This window comes from Punica granatum, chromosome 4 (assembly GCF_007655135.1).
Source record: "Punica granatum isolate Tunisia-2019 chromosome 4, ASM765513v2, whole genome shotgun sequence".
Classification (NCBI taxonomy): domain Eukaryota; kingdom Viridiplantae; phylum Streptophyta; class Magnoliopsida; order Myrtales; family Lythraceae; genus Punica; species Punica granatum.
Window position 1 is genome coordinate 294,803 of NC_045130.1, and position 26,714 is coordinate 321,516.

General features: G+C 35.2%; 2 protein-coding genes and 1 long non-coding RNA gene across 4 annotated transcripts; 2 read left to right on the forward strand and 1 right to left on the reverse strand.

Annotated features, from left to right (window-relative positions):
- Window positions 1-26: 26 nt before the first annotated feature.
- On the reverse strand, window positions 27-4,713 carry LOC116206170. Its single transcript, XR_004156643.1, has 3 exons — window positions 4,699-4,713; window positions 2,249-2,673; window positions 27-511 (listed from the first exon to the last, which is right to left on the reverse strand). It is a non-coding gene; the product is annotated as an uncharacterized LOC116206170 (long non-coding RNA).
- A 7,438-nt stretch (window positions 4,714-12,151) lies between these two features.
- LOC116202384 (histone H3-like centromeric protein HTR12) lies at window positions 12,152-15,142 on the forward strand. Its single transcript, XM_031533927.1, has 5 exons — window positions 12,152-12,278; window positions 12,382-12,512; window positions 12,978-13,052; window positions 13,708-13,783; window positions 14,720-15,142. Exons 1-5 carry the CDS (start codon window positions 12,224-12,226, stop codon window positions 14,773-14,775), a joined length of 393 nt encoding a protein of 130 aa, XP_031389787.1. The 5' UTR covers window positions 12,152-12,223; the 3' UTR covers window positions 14,776-15,142.
- A 5,015-nt stretch (window positions 15,143-20,157) lies between these two features.
- On the forward strand, window positions 20,158-26,651 carry LOC116203851 (transcription factor CPC). Of its 2 annotated transcripts, XM_031535804.1 has the most exons (5): window positions 20,158-20,733; window positions 21,372-21,459; window positions 22,219-24,308; window positions 24,470-24,909; window positions 26,278-26,651. In XM_031535804.1, the coding sequence occupies exons 1-3, from the start codon at window positions 20,679-20,681 to the stop codon at window positions 22,346-22,348; spliced, it is 273 nt and encodes a 90-aa protein (XP_031391664.1). In that variant the 5' UTR covers window positions 20,158-20,678; the 3' UTR covers window positions 22,349-24,308; window positions 24,470-24,909; window positions 26,278-26,651. The 2 variants fall into 2 exon arrangements, with proteins under 2 accessions (XP_031391664.1, XP_031391663.1); XM_031535803.1 differs by having other exon boundaries at window positions 22,219-24,909.
- Window positions 26,652-26,714: the final 63 nt, after the last annotated feature.

The window sequence follows — 26,714 nt, forward strand, 5'->3', positions numbered from 1 at the left end:
CCACCAGAACCGAGTAAGCAGGAAGGACTGCTCAAGGAAATCGAATGTATAGATGAAAAGCATCGGAAATGTGCGGATTTGGTTCAAAGAGGCGTACTACGTTCTAAAACGCAAAATCAACTACCAGCCCCAACACCATGTAAAGATTCGCAAAAATTTAGAAAACATTCAAGCATAGTAATAAACGGGCCAACACAAATGCAGCTGCAGTATTCAACCCCAAAAACCAAAATCCTGACATGCGTCTAGGAGAATTTAGAAGACCACCGGACTACACAATTTCAGGGAAACTTGATCGCAATCTCCTTCTTGGGCCGATACTCGCCACTCCCGACGAGCTCGTCGTCTACATAGATGGCGGTGCTTGATTCGTAAGGAAATCCTGCACCATTTCCAAGCGATATTCTGGCTCGGTACCACCTGAAATGTCGTCACGCTTTGTTCGAGCTCCGATATATACTGCAACTTTCTCACCCTCGACCTCTGAGCTGATTGCCGATTAGCCAAAATCCTAGGCAATAACCAGCAAAGAAGACTCTTTGTCAATTTATCCGAAACATCGTATCGCACAAATCTCTCTCATGCATGCAGAAGTATAAGCATTCAGAAGCATGCGTGAAGAGAGAACACGACAAAACACATATTTGAATTGTTAAATGAAAAATAAAATTGACAAGGACAGTACACAAAAGATTGGGAATGTAAGTGTGATTCGATCATCAAATTCATGAGCAGGAGCAGGTCAATTAGGCAAATCATTCAGTTCTTAGCACAGATTTTTCATTTATCTACAATATTTTTCTAATCTAGTCAGTCAAGTGAGGAGATTCTTTTCATCATCAGACACACAACTCCATCGTATACTGAGTGAGCAATATTGAAAAGGTACCTAATCACTTCGCCACCCAGGAAATCCATTAGATTGATTACACAAACGTGTATTCAGTACAAAGTACCATACATTAAAATGAATTACTAGTCAAATTCCAGAGTATGAGTAAAAGGTCAATGGGGCAAATCATTCAGTTTTTAGCATTTCATTTATCTACAATATTTTTTTGTCTATTCAGTCAAGTGAGGAGATTGTTTTCATCACGAATACATAATTCCCTGGCATAATGAGTGAGCAATATTGAAGAGGTTCCTAATCAATTTGGACATCCAGGAAATCCATTAGATTGGCTGCAACATACTGCATTGTCACTACTAAGAAGCTTGGAATGTAAAATTGACAAGGACAGTACACAAGGACATGTCTACAAGTTCCTCATTTCCCTATAACTATGCAAATTTCCATTGCAGTTGCAGCAGTAAACACATCCTCCTATTAATTTCGTATTTAATTCTCTCGTTTGCTTCTGTGTCTGGTGTTTGCATTATTTCCCTCCCATGCTACGCTACTTTTTGGGTTCCTATATATATATATATATATATTATCATACAGAGAAGAACAGAGAGCTAAGACAAATTAGAGAATGCAATGACATTCTTGTACTGATTATAAAGGTTGCTATGAAGCCAAATTTCATGCGTAATCTACAGTTATTCTGAATATCAACATCAAGATTGAATATTAGGAACATTCCACAATCCATACGGCTGACCACATGTCCAAACAATTCAAATGAAAAAAGCCACAAAGATCACAAGTCGCTCTAACTTTTAGTAAATTTATGATCTCGCCCTATACAACACAATTTTTTTTTTCTTTGGACCAACCTATACAACACAGTTATTCATCCTAAATCTCTAATGCAAGTACCCTGTACACATGTAATCTTTTGCCGTTTACTGTCATTTTTAATGCAGGTCTTGCTCATCAGCTTCAACTGCCCCCCTTTGGTCTGTTAATTGCAAAAAACTTATTTCATTGGTTAGACATGCAGGGCAAAAAATTTTTCCTAACTCGAAACACTGAAGAACATCTCAACGAACAATTCCAGCAAAAATTAAATCTTGTCCCTGAACTGAAGTATCGATTATCAGGACAAGCAAGCACAAGAGATACCAGGTAGACATCAAACAATACGGGCAGCAGAAGAACAATCATGGCTTGGGAGCTGGTCGGCAAAATCAGCAGCTTAATAGGTTACATCGATTCACGGCAAAATCAATAGCGTTCAACAGAACACCACCCACACACACACACACACTGCGAGTTCTCCACCGGGACATACCCAAAAGCAAACAAACAGAGATTGGGTATAGAGACACAGAGAGAGAGAGAGAGAGAGAGAGAGAGAGAGACCTGGGCTATGGCACGAATCGGGGAGGTTCGGCTGGAGCTTCTCAGGGGAGGTTCGAATCGGGATGTCGTCACGCTCTGCTAGGGTTTACAATTTTCTTCCAGGGGGAAATGTCCGATCGCTGAAAGTGAGGCTTTTATAGGATGGCATACATTGTAATTAACGAAAGACGATGAGGGTATTTTTGTCAATTCGCCTCCATTTCCGCATCCGGATAAGCTAATCCGGACCCTGATGGGCGGCTCCCGTATTCCGTGTGTAAACCGGATATGGCTCCCGACTCGGAATAGCCAATCCGCAATCCGTTGAACCAAACGCCCGAAATTATATTCCATACGGATTAGTTAATCCGTGCCCGACCTAATCCGGTGAACCAAACATGCCCTAAGTAACACAGGCAGAGTCCACTCCACCCACCTTTTCCTACCTAAATCTCATATATATTAATATATATGTATATGAGACGACTATATACAATATGATGGTGGAAATGAAATGGCGGTAAATTGATGTAAAGCTTGGTAGCACGTGTACGTACAGAGTCGAGTTTAAACTGTGAAAACAAAATCAATATATAATGTATAATAATTATCTATATCTATATTTATATTGACATACACATACAAATCTTTTGAAATTATATTCTATTTAAAAAATAAAAAATACCAAAAAATCTTTTGGACAGTACGGTGATCTCCAATTGAAGGCAATATGAATTTTCTAAACGGACTTTCTAGTTTTTTTAAAAATTATTTTAAATTTTTGGAATTATTTTTAATAAAAAATATATCTCATCATAAAATATGATTTCTTGATTTCTTTAATTTTTATAATTGATATATTATTTAATAATCTTAATTTTTTAATATGAAAGTTAATATTTTATTCTATATGGCCTTAAAACGCTTCGTTTCTGAATGAAATTTTCTTTATTTTTTGAGTTCCTTTAAATTTTAAATTATACTCAATATAAAATTAGTAACAAAATATTCTGAAATAATATTCCATTTAATAAAATCAAAAATACCATAAAATCTTTTGGATAATACGTTGGTCTCCATTGAAAGTAATATGAGTTTTCTATATGGAATTCTCTAGATTTTTTAAATATTTTCGTTTTCAGAATTATTTTTAATAAAGAAATATTTTTTAAAAGATATCTCATCATAAAATACGTTTTTAAAATTTTTAAAATTTTTATAATCTACATATTATTTAATAATCTTGAATTTTTCAAAACAAAAAATAATATTTCATCACATAAATATTAAAATTAAAATAAGTATATATAATTATATATTCACACATAATATAGATATTATATATGGTTATTTGGACAACTTTCAATATATATAATGAGAAAAAGTATATATATGAATTGTATTGTTTTATAGATATCTGTTGTTAAAAATAAATTAGACAATATTTTATATAGATATATGGAATTTTCAAGATTTTTTGAATTTTTATTTTCGGAATTATTTTTAATGAAATTATTTTTTAAAGATATCTCATAATAAAATCCAATTTCTTGAAATTTTATAATCTATATAACATGATGTATTTGAAATAATGAGAAGATTTTATTATATATATAGATATTATTTAATAATCTCAATTTTTTAAAAATAAATATTAACATTAAAATAAGTGTGTATATTAGTATATATTCATACATAATATCAAATATGTTAATATATGGTTATGTGGACAACTTTTAGTATATATAGTAAGAAAATTTATATATGAATTATATATTTTTGCATATATCTATTTTAAAAATAATTAGATAATATTTATAGATATATATAATATATAGTTTCTTTTCAAAAAATATATCAGATTTGTTCACGAAAAAAAATAAATCGGATTATATTTTATCTATGTTTTGTATGATAATTATAAATATGAATTATCATACACATAAATATGAGCCTATTTAGCTCTCAAAGAATACGTCTACAATTAAATGTGAACTCTCAAAACTATCTATTTTTCTCTCATTTTTATCGAAATTTTTCATTAATTTATTTTTCTCTAATTTTTTGTTTTTTTCATATTCTTTTTCAAGATTGGTAATGTGCGTTTCATCTTTTGAAATGTATAGCTATCCCTATACACAAGCTCTCAGAAAAGTAAATTCTTCTACCACTAAACACGAAAGTTGTTTATTAATTTTATTATTTTTGTTTCGCTTTTAATTATAGCAATTTTTCGTTTTAATTTTTAATTATTTTTTTTCAAATTAGTGGAACTATCCCGTGTATCGCACGGGCTTCATGACTAATATAATATACAATATAAAATGCACAAAATAGTTAATCAAGTTGCGCCACGTGTTGCTAGTTCCACGGGGCTAACGGAAGCGTAAAAGGAACAGAAATTCAAAATTTCCTACCCGTGAAACTAATTCCAAGACCTACTAGAAGAATAAGAGTAAATAAAAGCGTACCTGGAATATTTAAAATTGTCGACCGAGCGTCCCACGCGTGACGCCTCTACCGGTATCCACACCGACTTTGTCGACGAGTCTTCGAGATCAGCGGTGCTAGCGGCCAACACTCGAAAGAAACACCGATGCGACACCCGAAATTTTCAAACTAATGGACCTAATTTGAATTGAACAATTCAATTCAAATTATTTATATTAATATAAAGCATACACACATGTATATACGTATATGCTTATGCATGCATATATATATCACATATATATATATCCACACACTGTCACATATATCTTATATCCTTTGAGCTATATATATCTATATATATAGAGCTTGGGGGGGACGAATTTCATGTCCCTGACCGGTGTGGGACAAAGTGAAATAAGGATCCCAATTGTGTATGTATATATATATATAGTCTGTCATTCATTGCCCCCCTTTTTATAAGAGAAAGAGCGGTGACGAAAACGTAAACTCCACCGATCTATATATCTCTATATATTTTACATACATACACATTGTATCGTGTATCAATGATGTCCATTAATCTAATAAATCGAATACAATTAATCGACAAATTTAATCTCATTAAATATCCGATTAATCGGTTGCACCATAAATCATCTAATCTCTATTAGACGATTTTATTGTTTCAAAATATCCCGTCGATTTAGTCGTAGTGTGTGACCCTGTAGGTTCCCAATTACGTTGATAGTAATATCGAAATCTCTATTTCAATATCACAAACAGTGAGCGGCATCTAGCAATGCATCGCTGTTACTCAAGTAATCGGAAAGTCAATTTCTCAACGAACCTTGTGACTTACGTTACCGTGTAATATAATCCCTTTGTCCTCTATATCTCTATTGAGCCCAAGGCATGGTCGATGACATTCTTGTATGGCTCAATATCTCTCTTTCTTGGTTTACCGGGTAAGTCTATCAGAACAAATGAGCTCGATATCATTATATCGACTCATTTGGGTATGCATGCACTTTTAGACTTAACCACCAAGTGGCCGTGAGATATCGCTCCCGTTTCGTAGGAGGGACAAATCTTATCTTGGTCACTCACATTCTTTTCCATGCTTTGTGGCATACCCAATAACTATCTTTATAACCAGCCTGTTACGGTGGCGTTTGACAGTATCAAAATATACGACATTACATTACACGTAGGAATCCATGGTGACCTCAATCAAGTCAAAGGACCATTACACTATAGTCATTTTGAGATATGCTAATGACAGTCACGTAACACCCATAGCATAGCAATCTCATGGCGGGGTCAGTCCAATACACATTACTCTCTAATGTATACATGTGGTGTTTTGATATCTGATATCTCCATATCCATGACCTATGAGATTTGGTCATCAATCAACACTCACACTCATAAGCTTTTATCCGTTTATCGTTGTCCTAATTAACGATAATACTTTGACTATTGACATTTAGGAATAATGTTCATTAATTATAGGATCTCACAATCAAGTCACACTTGATGCCTATTGAACCTACTATTCCAAGGACATTATTGTGTAAAATCATATTTAGCACAATCTACACAATAACAGATATGCCTCATAATATAATGAAATAGATATCATATTACAGAACTGATTATAGATTGCCTCTAGGGCATACACCAATTCCCAACACGTGTAACATTAGGTCTCTCCAGCTTCCGCCATGTGTCACCACGAGGACAAGTTCCCATATGGGTAGCACCAATCGCGTGTTACCATGTGTTCAAGTGCTACCTCAATTACAAGATTAAAAATTATTTAATCGAATATATATATAAGATTAACGGAAGAATATTATTTTAATAAAAATAATTTCAATCGAATTTAACTTTCGAATTGGTAGAATTGTAATAATTCTAATACAAAAAAATACACGTGGCAAAGTTATATAAGATCAAATAGGAAAAAAATAATTTCAATCAAATTTAACTTTCGAATTGGTATAATTGAAGCACCAAAATAGTTGCTTTAATTTTAGAACAAATATATATGTAATTGCTTTTATTGAAATAAATGAAAATTATTTTAATTGTAATGCAAATATATTTAATTAAATGAAAAATATTCTTTTAATCGAATTTAACATTCTAATTGGTAGAATTACATGGCCAAAACTGGGGGTGTGCATGGGTACCGGGTATACCCGGAACCGGTCGGAATCTACCCGTTAGGGTAGAGTCTTGGTAGCTCGTATTGAAAATAAGATAGGTTCCGGGTATTAAAATCAGGAACCGGTGAAAATTGGTTTCGGTTCCGGTTTCTGCTTACAAGGTACCCGGAACCGGTTATTTATTAAAAAAAATGAAAGAGTAAAGTTATTGTTTCTTCTAATGAATTAGAACATAGGTACTTTGTTGTGTGATATCGTATTATGGATTTTTAATTTTGTCGATGGATTGATGAGATTTTTTTTTTGTTGTGGATTAATCTAAATCTTTGTTAATATTCTATTTGGCGTGATTACTGATTATGTATGTGATATTTTCGATTTTATTTAGTTAGAGAAAAAAATTTACATGTTCCAAAAGGGGACCAGGAACCTGTGGTGTAATACAAGTTCCGGGTAGGTTCCGATTCCATGATTCAACAAGGTAGAATCCGGTTCCAAAATCTTAGAACCTGTCCCTTACAGGGTAGGGTCCGAGTATCGTGAAAAATACATGATACTTGGAACCGATCACCCCTAGCCAAAACAATTGATTAAATTTTAATACGAAAATTACTCATGGCAAAAAATACAAACTCAGTTAAACAAAAAATAATAATTTAATTGAATTGGTATAATTGCGTTGTACATTGAAATTCATATAAGATTGAACAAAAAAAATTATTTTAATAAAAAATTATTTTAATCGAATTTAACATTTGATTTGGTAGAATTGTTGCGTCCGCTTTAAAACAATTGTTTTAATAGAATAAAAAACTATTTATCGAATTTATATATAAGATTAAATAGGAAAAATTATTTCAAAAAAAAGTTTTAGTTGGAATAGTTGATCAGGTTTTATCACATGTAGTCGTTGGCTTTCCAACTTCCACCATTTGTCGTCAGGCATCGCTCTATGTGCAAGTTCCCATGTGAGTTTGACTAACCACGTGTTGCCATGTATTACAGACATATGTATATATAAACTTAATTAAATCAAAAGAAATAATTATTGTAATCGAAACAATTTGAACAGAAAAAAGTTATTTCAACAATCAAGTTGGTGAAATTCCATGCCTATATATTGAAATTTGTGTTAAAAATTACATTAATATACTTAATTAAGCGGAAAGGTATATTTTAATTTGTAGTGCTGTACAATGAATGTTAACTTTTATACGAATGTGTATACATAAATAATATTTTTAGTCAAATTTAACATTTGAATTGGTAGAATATCAGTGTTGTACAATGAATAACAATTTTTATATGATTATGTATGTGTAAACTTAATCAAATGAAAAAAATATTTTAATCGAATTTAACATTTGAATTTGTAGAATTACACTATTTGTATATTGAATATTAAATTATATATTATATATATATATATATATGTATAATTGTATCACATGCAATAAATATGGTTAAAAGTAAATGTGAAGATTATATCGGGTCACAAATGTAAATGTCTAAGATTTAAGATTAAATTGATGTAAATATTTATATAATAATTCATATAAACAAAATTATATCTGTTTGAATATGTATGCAATAAATTATAATATGTAAATTTTACCAACAAGTAGAATTATAAATATCTACATAATTATTTAATATAAGCTTATTTTACATTAATAATTTGAGTGTGATAAATAAATATTATTAAACAAAAATTACTACTACGTTCATATAAATATAATTATATATTCAATATATACACAATTAATTATGAATGTGACAATTTTATAGAATAAGTAGAATATAGAGAATTAATTTAATCGAATTGGTAGAATTGCGCTGAAATTCATAAAAGATTAAACGAAAAAAATTATTTCAATAAAAATTATTTAATCGAATTTGGTAGAATTGCAGTGTTGTATAATGCGCTAAACAATTGCTTTAATTGAATAAAAAACTACTTATCGAATCTATATGTAAGATTAAATGGAAAAAAATTATTTCAAAAAATAATTTGATTGGAACAATTGACTAGATACCGATCACATGTAACCATCGGCCTCTCCAGCTTCCACCACGTGTCACCGAGCATTGCCCTATGTGCAAGTTCCCACGTGGGTTTGACCAACCACGCGTTGCCACGTGTTACATATATATGCATATATATATATATATAAACTTAATTAAATTCAACTAAAAAAATATTTAAATCAAAAAATTTAAATAGAAAAAATTATTTTAATCAAATTTAACATTCAAATTGGTAGAATTCAATGCTTGTACATTGAAATTTGTGTAAAAAAATACATCTATATGAACTTAATTAAGCAGAAAAAAATTATTTTAATGTAAGAATTGTAGGGATGTACAGTGAATTCTAACTTTTATACGAATGTGTAAATGTAAATAATTATTTTAATCAAATTTATCATTGAATTGGTAGAATTCTAGTGTTTTACAATGAATACCAAATTTTATATGAATATGAATGTATAAATTGAATTAAATGAAAATTTATTTTAATCGAATCTATCATTTGAATTGGTAGAATTACACTATTGTATACTGAATACCAATAAATTACATATATATTTGTAAAGTTGTATCACATGCAATAAATAGAGCTAGAAAAGTAAATATGAATATTATATAGGGTCAGAAATGTATATATTTAAGATTAAATATTAAATTGATGTAAATATTTATATATTTAATTCAAATAAACAAATTATATCTATTTCAATATGTATACAATTAATTATAATATGTAAGTTTTACCAAATTATAAGTATCTACATAATTATTTAATATAAGCACATTTTACATTGATAATTTTCAGCGTGATAAATGAATTCTATCAAAAACAATACTACTACATTCATATAGATATAATTATATAGTTCAATATATACACAATTAATTATGAATGTGATAATTTACAAGATAAGTAGAATATATAGATTACTTAGTAAGCATATTAATTTTTTTTAAATATGATAAATGAATTCTTTCAAACAAAAATTACTGCTAAAATTAAATAAAATATATCATTAAAAACCATTTAAAATAACACATATATTTAATTTGAGATACTAATACAAAATATTTAATTATTTCAAAATAAAAATATTTTTAAAGGAAAAATTTATGAATTATTCATGCATTATATGAACAATTTCATATATGTAAAGAGATATTTAAGCAAAGATAAACATGGCTAGTGAGAGATATTATATTATATTATTTTTTTAATGTTTTGCTATGATTTTTGAGAGGTAGCCAACTCTCCAGTTACAAGAGAGATAGATATCATAAAATTATTATGTCTTCTTTTTCTTATTGTATGATATCCTTTACTTTAAATTTAATTTCAATTTTCTGAATTAATTGATTTTTAATCATAAATTCGTTTTTTTTTACAACAATAAACAATCATGATCATAGTAGCTACACCAAGTTACCATTTCCAATTTTTTAATACGTGTAAGATATTAATTAACTTACTAAGTAAACAATATTATTATTAATTAAATTTGAATCCAAACACATTATACATAATTTCCTTTAATTTTGTCTATCTAAAAACTTATTTAGAAAGTCATGTCCAATAATCGCAGCCTTGAGACGACAATCCATAAATTACATAATAACTATAGTACGAGAAAGCCCAATTATCAGAACCAGACCAGATCTGCTGGTCCGATCGGTCGGATCGAGAACCGACACTATGTCCGGTTCGATCTCCCTAAAAACCCAAATTGCAGATTTGAACCGGTCGATTCTATAGATTTTATGGGGTTTCCTATTTAGTATAGGAATTGTTAGGTTGTGTAAGGATTTGAACTCATGACTTCGTGCTTTCCGTACTAGCATGCTACCAACCAAGCTACCACTACTTTCTTATTCTTTTAACTCTACTTTTAAGTATTTCTTAAAATTCAATATTTATTTTGGAGTAAGAAATATTAAATATAGATATTTACTTACACCACCCTTATATTTCTTTGAAATCATTATACTTATATTTGAATTATCATAATTTTCTTAATAATATTAATATTTATTTTGTTTTAATTAAATGTGAGATCCGACTCATCGAACTCCCGGTTGGACTTATAAACTCGTGAACCCATACTCCCTCTGGTTCACTAGTCGGTTCAGTTCTAATAACACTGCGAGAAAGTACTAATAAAAAATACAATTATAATTTGTAAAATTTCTCTATCTACATTCACATATGTCGTTTGATAATTGAATTTTACACAGTCATGTTACTGAGTTTTATGTTGTCGTGTGAATATTTTCTCACCCCGTATAACATAAGAGAACTTAATCTATGCGATCGATATAACTTTAAAAAAAAAAAAAAAGTTTCTGGATGTGCTAGTTAATAGCTTTATGGGCATATATATTATAAGGAGCTACGGGCGGGAGGGACAGAGGCAGTTCAGTTGTCGAAGTAAATTCTTTTTATTTCATTTTGAGATTGCGAGCGGGAAAAAAAAGAAGAAAAAGGAAAATCAAATTTTATTTCTTATCTTCTTCTTCTTCTTCAACTTCCAAGTGAGGATTGCGGTTTGGGATTTCCTTCCTTTGCTCTCTTAGCGAAGAAGAACTGTCTGTCTTACTGATACTGATTACTGCTAGTAGGCCCTCTCCTCTCTCCCCCCCGACTTCTTTTCTTTTTCTGTGAGGTCAGATAGTTTCCGATTTCTGGCCATGGGGGGGGAGTCGGCGGATGCTCGCCGGCGCTGAAGCTCTACTTTGTCGATGGCGAGAGTGAAACATCAAGCTATCAAGTCCACGAGAGGCAGGCGACCTGGTCAGATAAATAAATCTATCTCCAATATTTCCTTCAGTCCTACTCTTCTCCGGATTTTAACTGTGTTCTTTTTATCCCTTCCTCTGTCTCCCAAACCCTAATTATTCTTTATCTTATGGGAGGTTTGCACTCGCATATGCAGTGATGATTGCATCGCCATCATGCAGTTGCTGCTGCAGCCAGCGACCGTGCTCGCCTAGCTACGAGCCAGTTCGTGCTCTTCTTGCTGCTGCTCGATCGTTAGTTGCTTTGCTTTTTTTTTTTATTTTTTTTTATTTTTTTTATACAACTAGAAGTAGAACAGAATTTGGGATCTCGCGGTCTCCTCTGATTTGGATCTCCAATTAGAGAGTCAATGCATGTGTTTCAGCCAGCCCGACTCTTCGCACGAAGCTTCTTGTTCATATGCTTTAATTAGAGTGGATCTGTTTTGTTTCTTTAGAATGGGAGTAGAGGGGGGGGGGGGGGGGGGGGGGGGGGGGGGGGGGGGGGGGGGGGGGGGGGCGGGGAACAGTTGAGGTATTTGCGTTTGTTTTTTCATCTACCCTTGATTTTCGGCTCATTTCCTATAAAATGCAGGCACCTAGTACATCTGGTGGCCGCCAGAAGAAAGGCACTGCTCCACGATGTTAGTTTACTCGCCTTGTCATCACTGCTGTTATGTTAGCACGCTTCATTTCAATTATTGGATTCAACATCTACAGATTTGCTATTTTCTTCTAATCCCTCAGCTCCACGAGCACAAACGCCGGGACAGAAGAAGAAACGACGCTTCAAACCTGGAGCAGTCGCACTGCGGGAGATTCGACATTTCCAGAAGTCTGTTGGATTTCTCATTCCTGGCGCTCCTTTCATCAGACTTGTGAGTCTTAATTCATACCCAAGGGGTTGATAGACTACTGCACTCGTATATTAAAACAAATGACCAGAAAATAAGTAAGAAATATGATGAATTGGAATGTAAATTTTTGTATAGCTGAATGCATATGTGGGACATTCAGGTCCTTGTGGATATCGTTGTCTCCCTGACTAGTCGTTGAGACCAGCTCTTTTGTGCATTTTTGGGTGTTGCATTGTTGCTACAGTTCAATCAATAGCTTTATTATCTGTTCGAAATGGGGAAAAAGAGAAAAAGGTCTATAGAATTGTATGTCATGATTCATACTCGAGGGGTTCTATAGACTACTGCCCTCATATACCAGAACGTATGTGTATAGTAAAAGGTATACCTGTCTAGATGGATGGAACTAGTAGCTTTTTAAATTTCTTGCATGTATCTGATGCATATATCTGTTTGAACTGCTCTATAACTCTCTTTCCATTGTAGGTAAGAGAGATAAGCTATGCTCTAGCCCCGTCTATTGGTCGTTGGACACCCGAAGCTTTAATGGCAATACAGGAGGTACTTCCACTTGTGTTGTTTCAGGGTAGAGTGATTGTTTATGACAGCACATAGTTGCCTATGATTTACCTGTGGCACCTCCGTTTTGACTTATGATCTTCTGACTAAGTTTTTTAAGTATTTAATTAGAATGTGGCCTGCTATTATTGTATTATGGTGAGCCTGAGAATATGAGGTCTGCTGTGATGAGATCAATTTCATGTGAAATGGATCCTGTCTGTCTTCTGGCACGGCGGGCAGCGTTACTTCTGGTGATCCAGTGCTCCTGTGCCAGTTGCAGCTTTCAGATCACGTGCACATACCTTTGCTGAAGGTTTCTGGTAGACTTAGTAATTTTCCATTGTGAAGGGACACTTAAAAGGTTCCACAAAAACTACATCCAAAGGAAACTGCATTTAGAGGAACATGCAAATAGAGGACATTATTTATCTTTGACTCCTTAAAAATTTGTTCTGATGCACCATTGGGATAATTTACAGCATGGAGTTTATTTGTTGCATCTGGAGTTTTAATTGAGTAAACATGTGAAGCCTTTGCTTCTCAACTTCTTTTTCTTCCTCTTCTCTTGTTAGGTTGAAACGGCAGAATTAAATGTCTTACGCTGTTCTGTTCCATGAATGTGATACATGATTAATGGTGATTATCTCTCTTGTAGGCAGCAGAGGATTTTTTGGTTCAGCTGATGGAAGATGCAATGTTATGTGCAATTCATGCAAAGCGTGTCACTCTCAGTGAGTTTTTCTTCAATGTGCTGAAGTTGTTTTATTGTCATATGCGTTGGGCTGGAAGAGATTCCTTCTATTTGGCAAAGAAATTTGACTGGTTTTTGTGCATCTCTTGAACATATGCGATATCCATGAAGGCCGAGAAAAGGCCAAACTCGAGCAGGACCGCAAAAAAGACCCAACCCACACATATCTAACATCCCAGAATTTGAATCTGCCAAACAAAGTCGCAAAACTCATACAACAACTAGAAAGCTGTAGAAAATCAAAATTTGTCATCTCTCAACTTGAAACAATTCTGCAAAGCTCATTGCATTTGTTATCCAAATGAAACCAGGCAAATTTCACAACAGTCGAAGCCTTCATCCCCCATCAGTTGGAAAGAACATCTTAAAAAATCATAGTTCAAAGTTCCTAACTCCCTTAAAGATACCAAAATTTTCACCGTTACTAGCCCAAACCTTTTTCATGACCGCGCAATGGGACTAAGAGGTGATCCCTCGTCTCAAATCCTAACTTGCAAAATCAACAATCCATTGCATGTATGCCCGTCAGCAAAGAATTGATATTTCAATGTTCTTTGCAAGATGAGATCAGGTTTTCATTTTCTCATAGGTAGTTGTAGTTTTGAAATCTGAGTTACTTTTCCTCCTCTAGTTTGGATTGTATCATAAAGTTATGGTGCAGAAATCACGCCAAAAACAGAACACTGCATTTCATGTGTAACTGTTCCACTGAAACTGGGTTATATGTAAGATTCAGAATCTGTGTGCTGCCATTCTTCTTCTTCAACTTTTTGAATGGCAGCACACAGATTCTGAATCTTACATATAACCCAGTTTCAGTGCAACAGTTAAGACATGTTCTTGACAGCTTGGCCTTCGGAACTAGAACTCTGTTAAATTAACGTCTTCTGTCGTTTGCAATGCCCATTTGTTTCAGTGAAAAAGGATTTTGAATTGGCTCGTCGGCTTGGAGGAAAGGGGCAGCTTTGGTGACTGAGGCGCGGGAAACTTGACGGAAATATTTCATACCGGTGAGCATAAGAGATGGAAGTAGCAACGTAGTTTCTGCGAGGAGTGAAACATCTCTGCCCTCAAGCAAGGCGAGTCTTTCGATCATTATTACTGTTCTCGGCAAGCTTGGTGTGGTGATAAACCACGCCAAAAAAGAGTAGGGTAGATGTGACATGGCTGTATTCTAGAGGCCTACTGTAGAGATCAGAATATTGATGATTAGTTATTGGTAGAGTTGCGAAGATGACGGAGGTATTGCTCTTGTAGACAACCCAGAACTCGTCGATTTAACTGAAGCTATTGTCACTTACGATTTTTCTCAGTCTTAACAACATCTGTTGCAGACTTATGATTCTCCACATATACCAGTCGCGAGCGAGAGATCATAATTAACATGTATAAAAAAGAACAAACTTATTATATACCTATGGAGGTTTGTCGGGTTGACTTAATTTTGATTGCAAACGGCGGGAGGGAGGGGATAGGTAGCAACGAAGCCGTTCGGTTAGGGGAGGGAGAGGTAACAAGATGGCATCGTTTTGTCCAGGTTTTTTTTTTTTTTTTTTTTTTTTAATTTCAGGTCATAAACGACGTCGTACGTGCTAATGTGCACTGTCAATCGGCGCCGTTTGGTTACTAGATGCCACATAAGCATTCATGTCATTTTTCCGTAACGGTATTAACAGAATTTTGATGGAAGTACCAAAATGTTATGGATTTTGATCTTTCAATGATTATTTTGTTTAAAAATATCTTTCATGTAGTAATTTGTTAGTTTTGAAATCTTTCAATGATTATTTTGATAGTTTTCTCCAATATTAATGTTGCAAATTGCTGCCCTGTTGTTTGGGCCTATTTATGGTTGGCTCAGTAAGATCACAATGATGTGTGATCTTTTCCAACAGTTCCCTTGACACGTATGTACGGTCCCCCGTTTGCACATTTTTTTTCCGCAGATTATAAGATCTTAGAGCATGTGCTCAGCCAAGGTTACTGTAATATCCTCTAGTTCATCGCTTATACCAGAATCAGATCGATTGCATGTGCTTTTTTTTTTTTTTTTTTTGTCATTGAGCTCGGTCTTACCCGGCAAGCCATTGCACTCTTGCTTAGCTTCTTAATTAGAAAACCCTAACAAATATGTACGTTATCTCGAATCTAATGATTTACAACTGTGGCCTGCAGCCTGCATAGACCTAGCCAAAGAGAATGATAATAAAGACAGTATCCATGTATATATATATATATATGAGATATAAGCAGTTTTATCCCTCGAACTGTGGGACGTTTTTAGATTTGTCCTCCAACCTTCAAAAATTTTTGCACAATGCTCCTCGATATAAATGAAAAATATGCCCGAAATCCCTTCAACAGGAACCGAGACTCCCCTCCCCCCCCCCACCCCCCCCCCCCCCCCCCCACCCCCCCCCCCCCCCCCCCCCCCCCCCCCCCCCCCCCCCCCCCCCCCCCCCCCGCCCGCCGCCCGCCCGCCCGCCCCCGCCCGCCCGCCCACCCGCCCGCCCGCCCCTTCTATCCACTAAATTCGTGAATATTATTAGACCTTCGATTGAGGTGTTCTTGGTGTCTTTGGAAACCTTGTGCCAAGCACTGCAATTCAGAATCAATAGGAAGTTTGAAGTTAGATTTTTATGTCACAAATTGAAAAAGTTTGCTATGCAATAATTCTTAAACTGCTTAATGGAATTGAATGATGTAAAGACCTATAGCTTTCACATGTCCATTAAATCTAATCATATAGGAATTTTAAGGCCAGAAGTAAAATGTCAAAGAATTACCATCAATATCCAACTTCGAGTTTTCTCCCTCCAGAAGTAAAATGTCAAAGAATTACCATCAATATCCAACTTCGAGTTTTCTCCCTCTAGGTCAATGGCAATGTTGATTCTCCGATATGTTATTTTTGGCATTAACTTTTATAAGCTCTAGCTTTAGAGGTCCTAATGAAGCTATAGGTCTGTATAGCAGTCAATTTTGTTGAGTGACTTAATAGTTATTGCGCAGTGAAATTTTTGATCTCGTGACGATATTCAAATTTTTATCTCGTTTTTTTTTTATGTCATTCCTTATTATTTCGAATTTATTATTGATTCAAATGTGTAATACACAGCAAAGGTTTTCAAAGACATCAAGAAGATCCCAATTTGAGGTCTAACGCAGGAGAAAGTTTTCTCGAAGCTGGTCATTTGTATAGGAAGAAGAAAAGTCTCTGATTTAATAAGAGTGAGCAAGGTGCTTATTTTTCACTAAGGTCGGAGGCGACGTGCGAAATTTTAAGGTTGGAGGCGAACCTGAAAAGACCTCCTAGTTTGAAAGGCAAATTGCATTTATCTCTTGGTGTAAGCGATATATATTAAAATTGTGATGAGGCCTACAGCCTGGCTGGCAGAATGCCTTAGATAGATGAACTCATTCATAGAAAAAGTTGATCTTTTTTCACACGAGCAGGTCTCAAAAACGGAAGTGCCTCCTGCTGCTAAATCTTTCCCGTGAAAGCTGCCAAAATATTGCCTGGGAGAAAGAGATATAGATAGATAGGTACCAGACTTCGGCTCTCTTCTCTCTGTCTTTTGGTTGGGAGGCAACTATCCAACCCAGCCCATGATGCCCCTCATGCCCCCATGATGTTTGTTGTTGTTGTTAGCTTAGCTTAATTAGCAAGTAAAACCTACCCCATTTCCCTGTTAATTTTCAGATCAGACCACACTGCAATCCAACGTAGTCCTGCCTTTCAAATTATTATTTTTTCTCCTGTTTGGGGCTTTGAAAGTAATTCTCCTGCCTTTCATTTCCAATATATAGAGATTACAGGGATGACATGAGTAAGGACTTGGATCAATCTTCTATATACACACATATACATGCCCAATGGATTGGAACAACTTCTATCCGTGTAGGTGCAATTGCTAACGAATGTCGGATTTGCCCAAAGAAAACTGAAAATGAATTGGATTTAGTGTCCAAGCAAAATTAAGGAGCTGAGACTCTAACAGGAAAAAGAAAAAAGAAAAAAAAGAGGAGGATTTGAATGAAGAGGTAGGGGGTGGGGGAGAAGGAGACATGACATGGCATGATGTTGTCCTTTTCCTTTTGAACGGTACCTCTTTGTCCTACCAAACCTTCTCCCTTGGGCTGGCTGGCTGGCCGTCTGGCTGTCTGGCTTCTCTCTCTGACTCTGACTGTCATCATATCCTGTCCTTATTAATTAATGCCTGATTAGGGTTCTCATTAGCTGATAAATAACGATCTAATCCAATGTTAATCAGTCCAAAAACACAACCGGCACCGAGCTAGCTAGCATCCGTACAAAATCATACAGTAATCACATTAAAATCATTAGATAAATCAATTTACAACAAATATTATCATTATCAAAATATTTATACATACATATATATCCCCTATATATTAGTATTAATTACCCGTTCAATGTAGACAAATCAGGAATTCTGTATGTATTAAAATTCATTTCAGTGTAAAAACTAGTCCGCCTTCGCATGCCTTATACGTTTTATTTTCTCTTTTTCGGTAGGCACATGTCTTATACGTCTTAATCTCAAGGGGTTCGTTACATAACTCATATTCAACTATATTTTGCTTTTCTAATAGTAATGATGCTTGTGCACACAATAAAAGAAACCCCCCCCCCCAAAAAAAAAAAAAAGGCAAGGCATGCACGGCTAATTTTGGATTGAACTCCAACGCACAATTATAATATAACTGTCACAATCACATTTAAAAAAAAAAGGAAAGAAAATGATGAAATCATCATGCATGGTACTGATACTGATCCCCGGCCTAAGGATAAAGAAAGTACGAGAATTTTTGTTGAAAAAAAAATAATGCAAAACTCATATATTTATTCAGTTAAAGAAGGTTTTCCTTTTTTCCTTTTTCATTTTTTTTTCAGTAAGGAGGAAAAAAAAGAAGAAAAAAGAAGAAGAAGAAAACTATAGCTGATATAGCTTCAGTCTTCTTTCCTGGCGGAAATCTTTAGGTGTTGGCAGAATGCAAGTTGGGAAGATGAAAATTTCAATTCCTTTGACTTTGACCAATGAAATATATTTTATTAGGGATTAATGAACGAAATAGAAAGTGCATAATGACGCGCACAAATAGAGAAATAGAATATTAATTAAGGGGATGGATGTTAATTAATCACTCGAGATTGTCCTAATTATTATTAATAGTTACAATCTTATTAATTGTTCTTTTTTACTACATAGGTAATATCATTTAAGATTTTCTCGATATCTAGGCATACTAATCAATCTTAATTTGTTCTCCATCAAGCAATAATTAATGCAATATGTGATGTTTGGAGCTAGCCGGTTTTATGGTGAAATGAATGTATGCATTAAGGAAAAGAGCATATCCCTTTTATTTTTATTTTTATTTTTTATAGGACAACATATCTTGGAAGGACGAACATAAATATTTTTTTTTCGAGTAAGGGGAAAGTGTATGAAAGGAATTTCATTCAAATCTGAAGAAGAGTACATAAATTTTCTTATGAGGTTAAGCATTTTTAAGGGGTTGTTGCGAGGGGTTCTAATATAATATTGCAATAATATTTTCTCGATGAGATTACGATATCTAGATGTTTTCAATTAATCAATTAATTGACCAATAACTATAAGACGTTTTCAGTGGACATCGACATATTTATGCACGAAGCTGTATGGAAAATCCATTCGCATAAAATGGCATATATATGGCAATTACACCGGATAAACATGGTGGGGGTTTATTTTAATTTTTGCCCTAATAACCATGGCTAATTTTGAAGATTATTGGTATGTTTGACTCTACCCTGCCCTGCCCCGTGCATCATAATAAGGAAGAGGTCAAAACAAAGACGCAGAACTACGCATGTGAGAGAGAGAGAGGGAACAACTACAAGTCAACTAGGAGGGGATGGATGGATGGATGGAGGAGAGGGGGCGGTCTGTTTGGTTGGACCTGTCGTTTTTTTTTTTTTTTTTTTTTGGGGTGAGGTTTGCTTTACTAAATTCTCTCTGCTTTCCCTCTTGGAGTTGCTCTTTTCCTTTCCCGTCCCAACCACACTCACACGAGAAAGCCTCGTATAAACAACAATGGTGACAATTGACAATACTATAAATCAATAAGAGTTTATTATTTTGATTTTAGTATATAAACAAAAAATTATTGATAAAAATAATACATTATTATAAAAAATAATATATTTTATGTGTCTCGTAAGATAATCTTACGTGATATCATCATTATATACAATACATTCCTTATCCACACCCAAAGAAAGAGAGAGAGAGAGCGCGTTGAAAAACAACAGATATATATATATATATATATATATCTCTATATAATTGTCATTAAAAATTGGACGGGAACCTCCTCCTCTCCTCCTCCTCCTCCTCCTCCTCCTCCTCTGCTTAGTCTTCCCCTTCCCTCTTACTATTAATACCCTTAACTTATGATCAATCCACAGTTATTATTATTATTATTCCTCTTCATCTTCTTCCTCAATACCATATTTCCTTCTCATGACACTCACACTGTGAGCAACCAAATCCCCTCGTCGCCCCCCTCCGTCAACTTCTAGCCCGAGCTAACCAAAGCTATACACACACACACACACACATATATATATAGAGAGAGAGAGAGGGTAGTAGGCTACCTGACGACGACGGTTGATCTCCTTGATTAATACCTAATTAGTTTCATATATATATTAGTTCCTCCAGCTTATTCTTCTCTTTTAGTTGCTCTCTCTCGCTCTCTCTGTTATTGTTATTGTTGTCTTTCCATATTACTTGGTTATATATATATATATATAACGAAGGAATATCATTCCTCGTCAATCGGATTGGACCTCTACATTATCTATGGCCGATAGACGCCGCCGCAAGCAAGCCAAGACCAGCAGCTGCTGCTCTGAAGGTGTGTTGTTCTCTCAGTACAGTACTCTTCCTTTTTTAAGTTTTCTCCTCTGGCCGGCCGGGTGGTTGATAGATTTATCCCTTTCTGTCTATCTATCTATTACATAATAATGCATGCACGAATGAAATTTCTTTTATCTGTTTGAAACTTTGAAACGACCAACCACACCCACCCCTATACACATACACATAGCTAAAAATTGTTTTTCTTCCCCCTCTCTTTTCTTTATTTCCTGTTGAATCACGGCCCATTACATATATATATATATACAATATATATATATATATATATATGTTATATGTGGTACTGGGGATCCCGGTCATCAGCCAGTAGCTAGCTTCTGGTTGTTGAACTTTTTTTTCCCTCTCTTTGTGTATATCTGAATGCTTAATAGATCCCAACTAAGTTAATAGAGCAGAGTCAGTCCACTAACGGACAAATCTCTCTCAACGTTGACTTTCTTTTTACATACAGTATTTCCTACTTAGCAGCTGGCCGCTGAGATGGATATGTGTAGAGACTATATATATGTGATATGGTTGCTACTCACGATCGATCACGTCTAATTAATTTGTCCCCACTGTATAAATGATGCATGCGTGCGTGCGTCCATGCATTGTTGAAATCCAACTGGGCAGAGGTGAGCAGCATTGAGTGGGAGCTCATAAACATGTCGGAGCAAGAAGAAGATCTCATTTACAGGATGTACAAGCTTGTCGGAGACAGGTACGTACGTATACCATTAATATTTACGCACTCTCTCCTTTGTTTGCATTACTTCTTTTTTTTTATTATTATTATAAATGAGACTCAAAACACATTACTTTTAATCATCATCATTCACTCGATCCACAATATATAGACAGTACTCCACGCGCATGTGCATATATATATATATATATTTTAAATACATACATATATATGCATACATCGAATGAATCGATCACAACAGAATAGAGATCACATATAGATATCACAGTTCCTTATCTTAGATAGATAGACTATTTATATATGTATATATCTATTATATTTGCATTCTAATTAAATAATTAATTAATTAGCACACTTCACTAAGCTATTAGGCACTGGATCGATTGTAATCCCGTACAAAGAAAGATGATGATCACCAAGTTACCGAAAATATAAAAAGATGCATGATCACCAAATTGAACTTGGAATTTTATATAGTTAGCCAGCTAGCTAGCAATTCTTTCACCAATGGCAGAAATCTCTCGTATATGATGCAATTAGGCCATCTTCTCTAGTGAAGATAACTTCATGATTTTTTCCCCCCTCCTTTTTAGGCGTGTATATATATATATATATATATGATTGCATGCTTTTTACCTTATTATACATTTATAGACTATCATAAAAGGTGCGTAGGTAACTAACAAATCAGAAACCATTAATTGTTAAAAATTGCTCTAAATATATATTTATACATATCTATCTATCTATCTATCTATCTATCTATAAATACAGGTGGGCGCTTATAGCGGGTCGGATTCCTGGTCGGAAGGCAGAGGACATAGAGAGATTTTGGATAATGAGACACGGCGAAACATTCGCTAGTCGACGGAAGGAATTACGTCGGATCAGGCATAACTCCTGAGAAAAAAAAAATCCTGCTCCCCCCACCCCCCAAAAATACAAAATAAAAAAAAAATAAAAAAAACAAAATCCCTTTAAATTTGTATGAATTAATGGATAGGGCAGTGGTGGTGCGCCAGATCACTTGTTAGTTAATTAGTAAAATCATTTTTGGTGGGCGTGGCACGGAATGGCATTCAAATACGTGCTTTGGTTTCCACCCTCCTCTACAGTCCCTAATTTCTGTCTTCCAATGTGTATTGCTAGCTAGGTAGGTTTTATACGTACTACGCTGTGACAGCCGCACGATGTCGTGGATCGAAAAAATTCTTTCATCAATTTTTATGATTTATGACAATAGTTTGTGTATATTAACAATATAATATATAACTAACAATGATAAAATACTTTTGCAATTGATAGTAAATGATCTAGAATTTTCAAAATATTGTACTAATTGATATTTCATTCCATATAAAAGCAAACATTTCTCCTGCTAATCTTAATTAAAATTTTCAGTACTTCTAATTAAAAAAGCATTATTGCAGTAAAATAGGCCTTGCAATAGGGGTTCGATATTCATTAAATACATATCGTCATTATAATCAAGTCGATATTTAAGTGAGAACTAGTCTCAGTTCACATGCTAGCATAACCTTACATTTCACCAAGAAAATAAGGATGTTTCTCGTATTGTCTCAAATAAAAAAAAATATGACTTAAATTAGTGATTAAAAAAAATTACTTAAATCAAAGAACAACGCAAAATCTGCTCCTTCACTTTGGGTAGGGATCGATGCTACTTTCACACGCACTACATCTATAATATGCTTTGCCATGGTCTGCTCTAATCGCTACTCTCCTCGAAAAATTCTCACGTTTCTCTCCCTCCAAATGCTACAAATGTATGCAGACCATGGTAGTCTCTTGATGACAATTTCTAATCTCTTATGCCTTTTCAACATATATATAACAAAGCCTCATGGAACTCCTTATCCCAATTAATCTCCTGCGAGATTCTTCATAATTCGCTCCCAAATTTGCCAAGCAAATTAAAGAACGCGAGAAAAAATATATAGGTGGTTCCTGGACTCCTCCTTAACACACGACAAAATTAGCTGCATGCAGCTGATATCGCCATCAAGGTATATATCCCCAGTTCTTCAATAATCGATCCATAAATAGTTGGCAATCTGTTTAAAAGCACTAACCAGCAAATAAAAGACATTCCAGCTAGGGATATGGCCCGGGAACCAAACAGAGCTTCTGCCAAACCACTATATATCTAGGCCGAGAAGACTATATATATATATATATAACTAACTTAAAATGTTTTCTTCTATATATTCCAGAGAATAGTGTCTTTTGCTGCAATTTTAATTGTTATGGCTGCTTAAGTTTGGACCTGCAAAGCTTGCTCATAGGGACTTTGCGGCCACACCCGTTGTCTTTCTTTACAAACACAGCTCATAGGCTTATTCTTGTGTATTGAGGGAAAGCATTTGAGAACTACTGTTCAAAAATCAATCAGGGGCCCAGCTTCAAACCACTTATCGAACCAGAATGATATGCCTGTTCCATCATCCCAGTCACCCACTTTTGTAGCTTACAAAAGGTTCGACAAGCTCCCTCAACTTCAATATCTTAATTCTTCCTCCAGCTCCGTGAGCTGCACTGTTACTTTTGTAGCTTACAAAAAGGTTTGACATCGATCTCTCTCTATCACTGTATATAATACATGTGGATGCACACGCGCGCGCGCACGCACACATTATTCGCACTCTCGCAGGGTTAGAAAGTGTTTGTTCGCCGTCATGATTCTCACTTTATTATTATTATTATTATTTTTCGGTGTGTACCCTGGTATCCAGAGCCCAATGGGATTTGATTAATCCAGTCGGGAGATCGAGGATTAAAGGTTATTCTCCCTCCCAATAAGTGCGCTTCTCGGGGTTCGAACTTGTGTTCTCCTCCTTACGGGGGTGAGCTGCTTACCACTCAATTAACACTTTTGTTAGGTTTATTATTATTATTATTATTATTGTTCTCTCATAATTTATAGTGTTTAATATATCTGCTCAGTATATGCTTTTTCTCTTTACTTATATTTGTTCGAGTTATAATGTGTTCATTATTATTTAAGCTCGATGTATGTTGAGGGAAGATGAAGACCTTTAGCAATTGGGCGGGCCCACAATTATGCTGAATGAGTCCATCGGGCTTTTCAAACTAAAGAGAAAGCCCATTACTGCTAGTCTCAGAGCATCGAAGCACCAAGTGGGCCTCATACGAGCCCGAAAAGTCTTCTCATTCAATTTGGGTTTGGTCTGGGACTTGGGAGAGGGAGGGGGAGTAAAAGCCTCCTCTCCTCTCCTCTCCTCTCCACTCCACTAAGAAGGCAAGCGCACTGAGGAGGTGGATCGCCATTGATCGAGAGAGGAGAGCAGAAGGGAAGAAGACGATAACGAAGACGAAGAGGAGAAGATGATACACAGGAAGTGGAGCTTGCTGACTGGACCAACGGCCATTGTGGGTGGTGTTGTGGCCGCTGTGGTCGTTGCCAACTTCGTATTTGTCGAAAACGTAATCAATTGATGATTCATCTCTCTCTCTCCCCTCCCCCCCCCCCCCCCTCTCTGGTTTGCTTGTTCTTCCCCCAATTGAGACCCACTTTTTTTTTTCCAGCTTCTCTTAGTCGTTAGTAGCTTTCATTTTTTCCTGGGCAGGCTTAATTTGCGCTGGGAATGTTCCGATGGCGATTTATTGAAGATTAGATCTGTTTAGGTTGAGCTTGCAGTTATGGAAAAGATCGAATTTTCTGAACCGTAATCGTTGAAAGTCTTGACCTTGTGTGGTTTCGAGCTGAGGTTCATTATATAATATGGTCAAATATGGTGGGTGTCTTCGAGGTTCTTGATTGGAAACCATGTCATTTCTTCTTGTATCTCGGTGCCTCTAGAGTTATGTGTGTGATGAGCTTAAGCATTTCTTCTAACAGCTGTGATCCTTATACTTTTTCAATGAAAATAAAAAATAAAAAATTGTAATTGAAAGGAGAGCAGTCCATAATTCTTCTTTATTGGGATGAATGGCCTCTTTGTGTCTGAGGGGGATGGCCTCTTTGTGTCTGAGGGGGATTTTAAACCCACAACCTCATGGACTAGCCACGAAGATAGTGCACATCCTGTGTTTTATGGGGTGAGAACAATCCATATTTCCAGAAGGGTTCTCAGGAAATGCATCGCTCTTTGTAAATCCTTATTATATGGACGTGGGCGGTGGTTCCTTACTGTATTAGCTACTGAAAGGACAAAAGAAGCGAACTAATTTCCGTGCTGAAGCCCTATTAGGGCTGCTAGTGAGGCGGTTCCCCTGTTGAGCTACTCGAAGAAGCCCTGCTCTCTTTCTTCATTTGCTGTTCAAAGGGTGAAATGAAATCGGTGATCCATTGGGTTTGTTTCTTGGGTGTTACGCGAAGAATCACCATTATTAATTCATTGGTTTTTTGGAGTTTTTGCGATTTCAATTTTTCATGAATTAATGTACATGCTGTGAAATTGGTGTTCCGATGTTTGGGATCTTTGGTCGATCTATTCTGGTTTCCTTTTGACTTCTGGAGTGAAGAAGTTGTTCTTGAATCGCATGTTGTGATAAACAAATTTACAAAAGCCCAAGTTACCTTCAGGCTGATGGGTGGGATTTCATAGCGTATACGTTGCGTGTATCCCCAAAGGGAGGCATGTATATACTTTAGATGGTGCACATTGCAACGTCACATTGAGCTTGGCTCGTTCTCATTGCAAATCTGGCAATGGAAAGAAGAGTTATGCTCTCTCCTTTATTCTCCTCTGGCTCATATGGATTGGCTTCTATTGGCTCTGTGTGCAGTTCAATGGACATTCTAGACCATTCATCATGACTAACATATCTTCCTTGTCCGAAAATATGCAGAGTCCATTCCCAAAGAAGGAGCATAAGAAGCATGATGGACCATCATCAAGCAAGTAATGGGAAGGGGAGCTCGTGATTTCCTGTCATCTAGTCCTCGATTCCTTGTTTGTTTGTTGAGATGTGCTGCTAACGTCGAGTTTTGAGCTGGGGCATGGAATAATTTGAGGATGGATCCTCATTGGATTTTACTAAGTGCATACAGATTTGTCACCTAATGTTACAGGTTGGAACAGGTTTCCTTTTGAGAATGAAATTGCAAGGTTAATGTAGCCGCACTGCAACTGTGGGCCGTTGTAGCTTCTCTTTTCCGACATATTATGTGACATCTGCCTGAACAATTAGCTTTATTGGTGAATCCTCTTATCTTATCATTGCATTTAAGCGCTTTGAGTCATTGGAATAGGAAGTGTCCTTTTGAGATTACCTCACTGAAAGAA

What these genes read in the sequence shown, in the direction of transcription:
- LOC116202384 (XM_031533927.1), top strand. Translation starts at nt 12,224, where the DNA reads ATGCAGGCACCTAGTACATCTGGTGGCCGCCAGAAGAAAGGCACTGCT. An exon ending in GCGCTCCTTTCATCAGACTT is followed by an intron (nt 12,513 to 12,977) that starts GTGAGTCTTAAT and finishes TTTCCATTGTAG; the next exon opens with GTAAGAGAGATAAGCTATGC. An exon ending in CTTTAATGGCAATACAGGAG is followed by an intron (nt 13,053 to 13,707) that starts GTACTTCCACTT and finishes TCTCTCTTGTAG; the next exon opens with GCAGCAGAGGATTTTTTGGT.
- LOC116203851 (XM_031535803.1), top strand. Translation starts at nt 20,679, where the DNA reads ATGGCCGATAGACGCCGCCGCAAGCAAGCCAAGACCAGCAGCTGCTGC. An exon ending in CAGCAGCTGCTGCTCTGAAG is followed by an intron (nt 20,734 to 21,371) that starts GTGTGTTGTTCT and finishes CCAACTGGGCAG; the next exon opens with AGGTGAGCAGCATTGAGTGG. An exon ending in TACAAGCTTGTCGGAGACAG is followed by an intron (nt 21,460 to 22,218) that starts GTACGTACGTAT and finishes CTATAAATACAG; the next exon opens with GTGGGCGCTTATAGCGGGTC.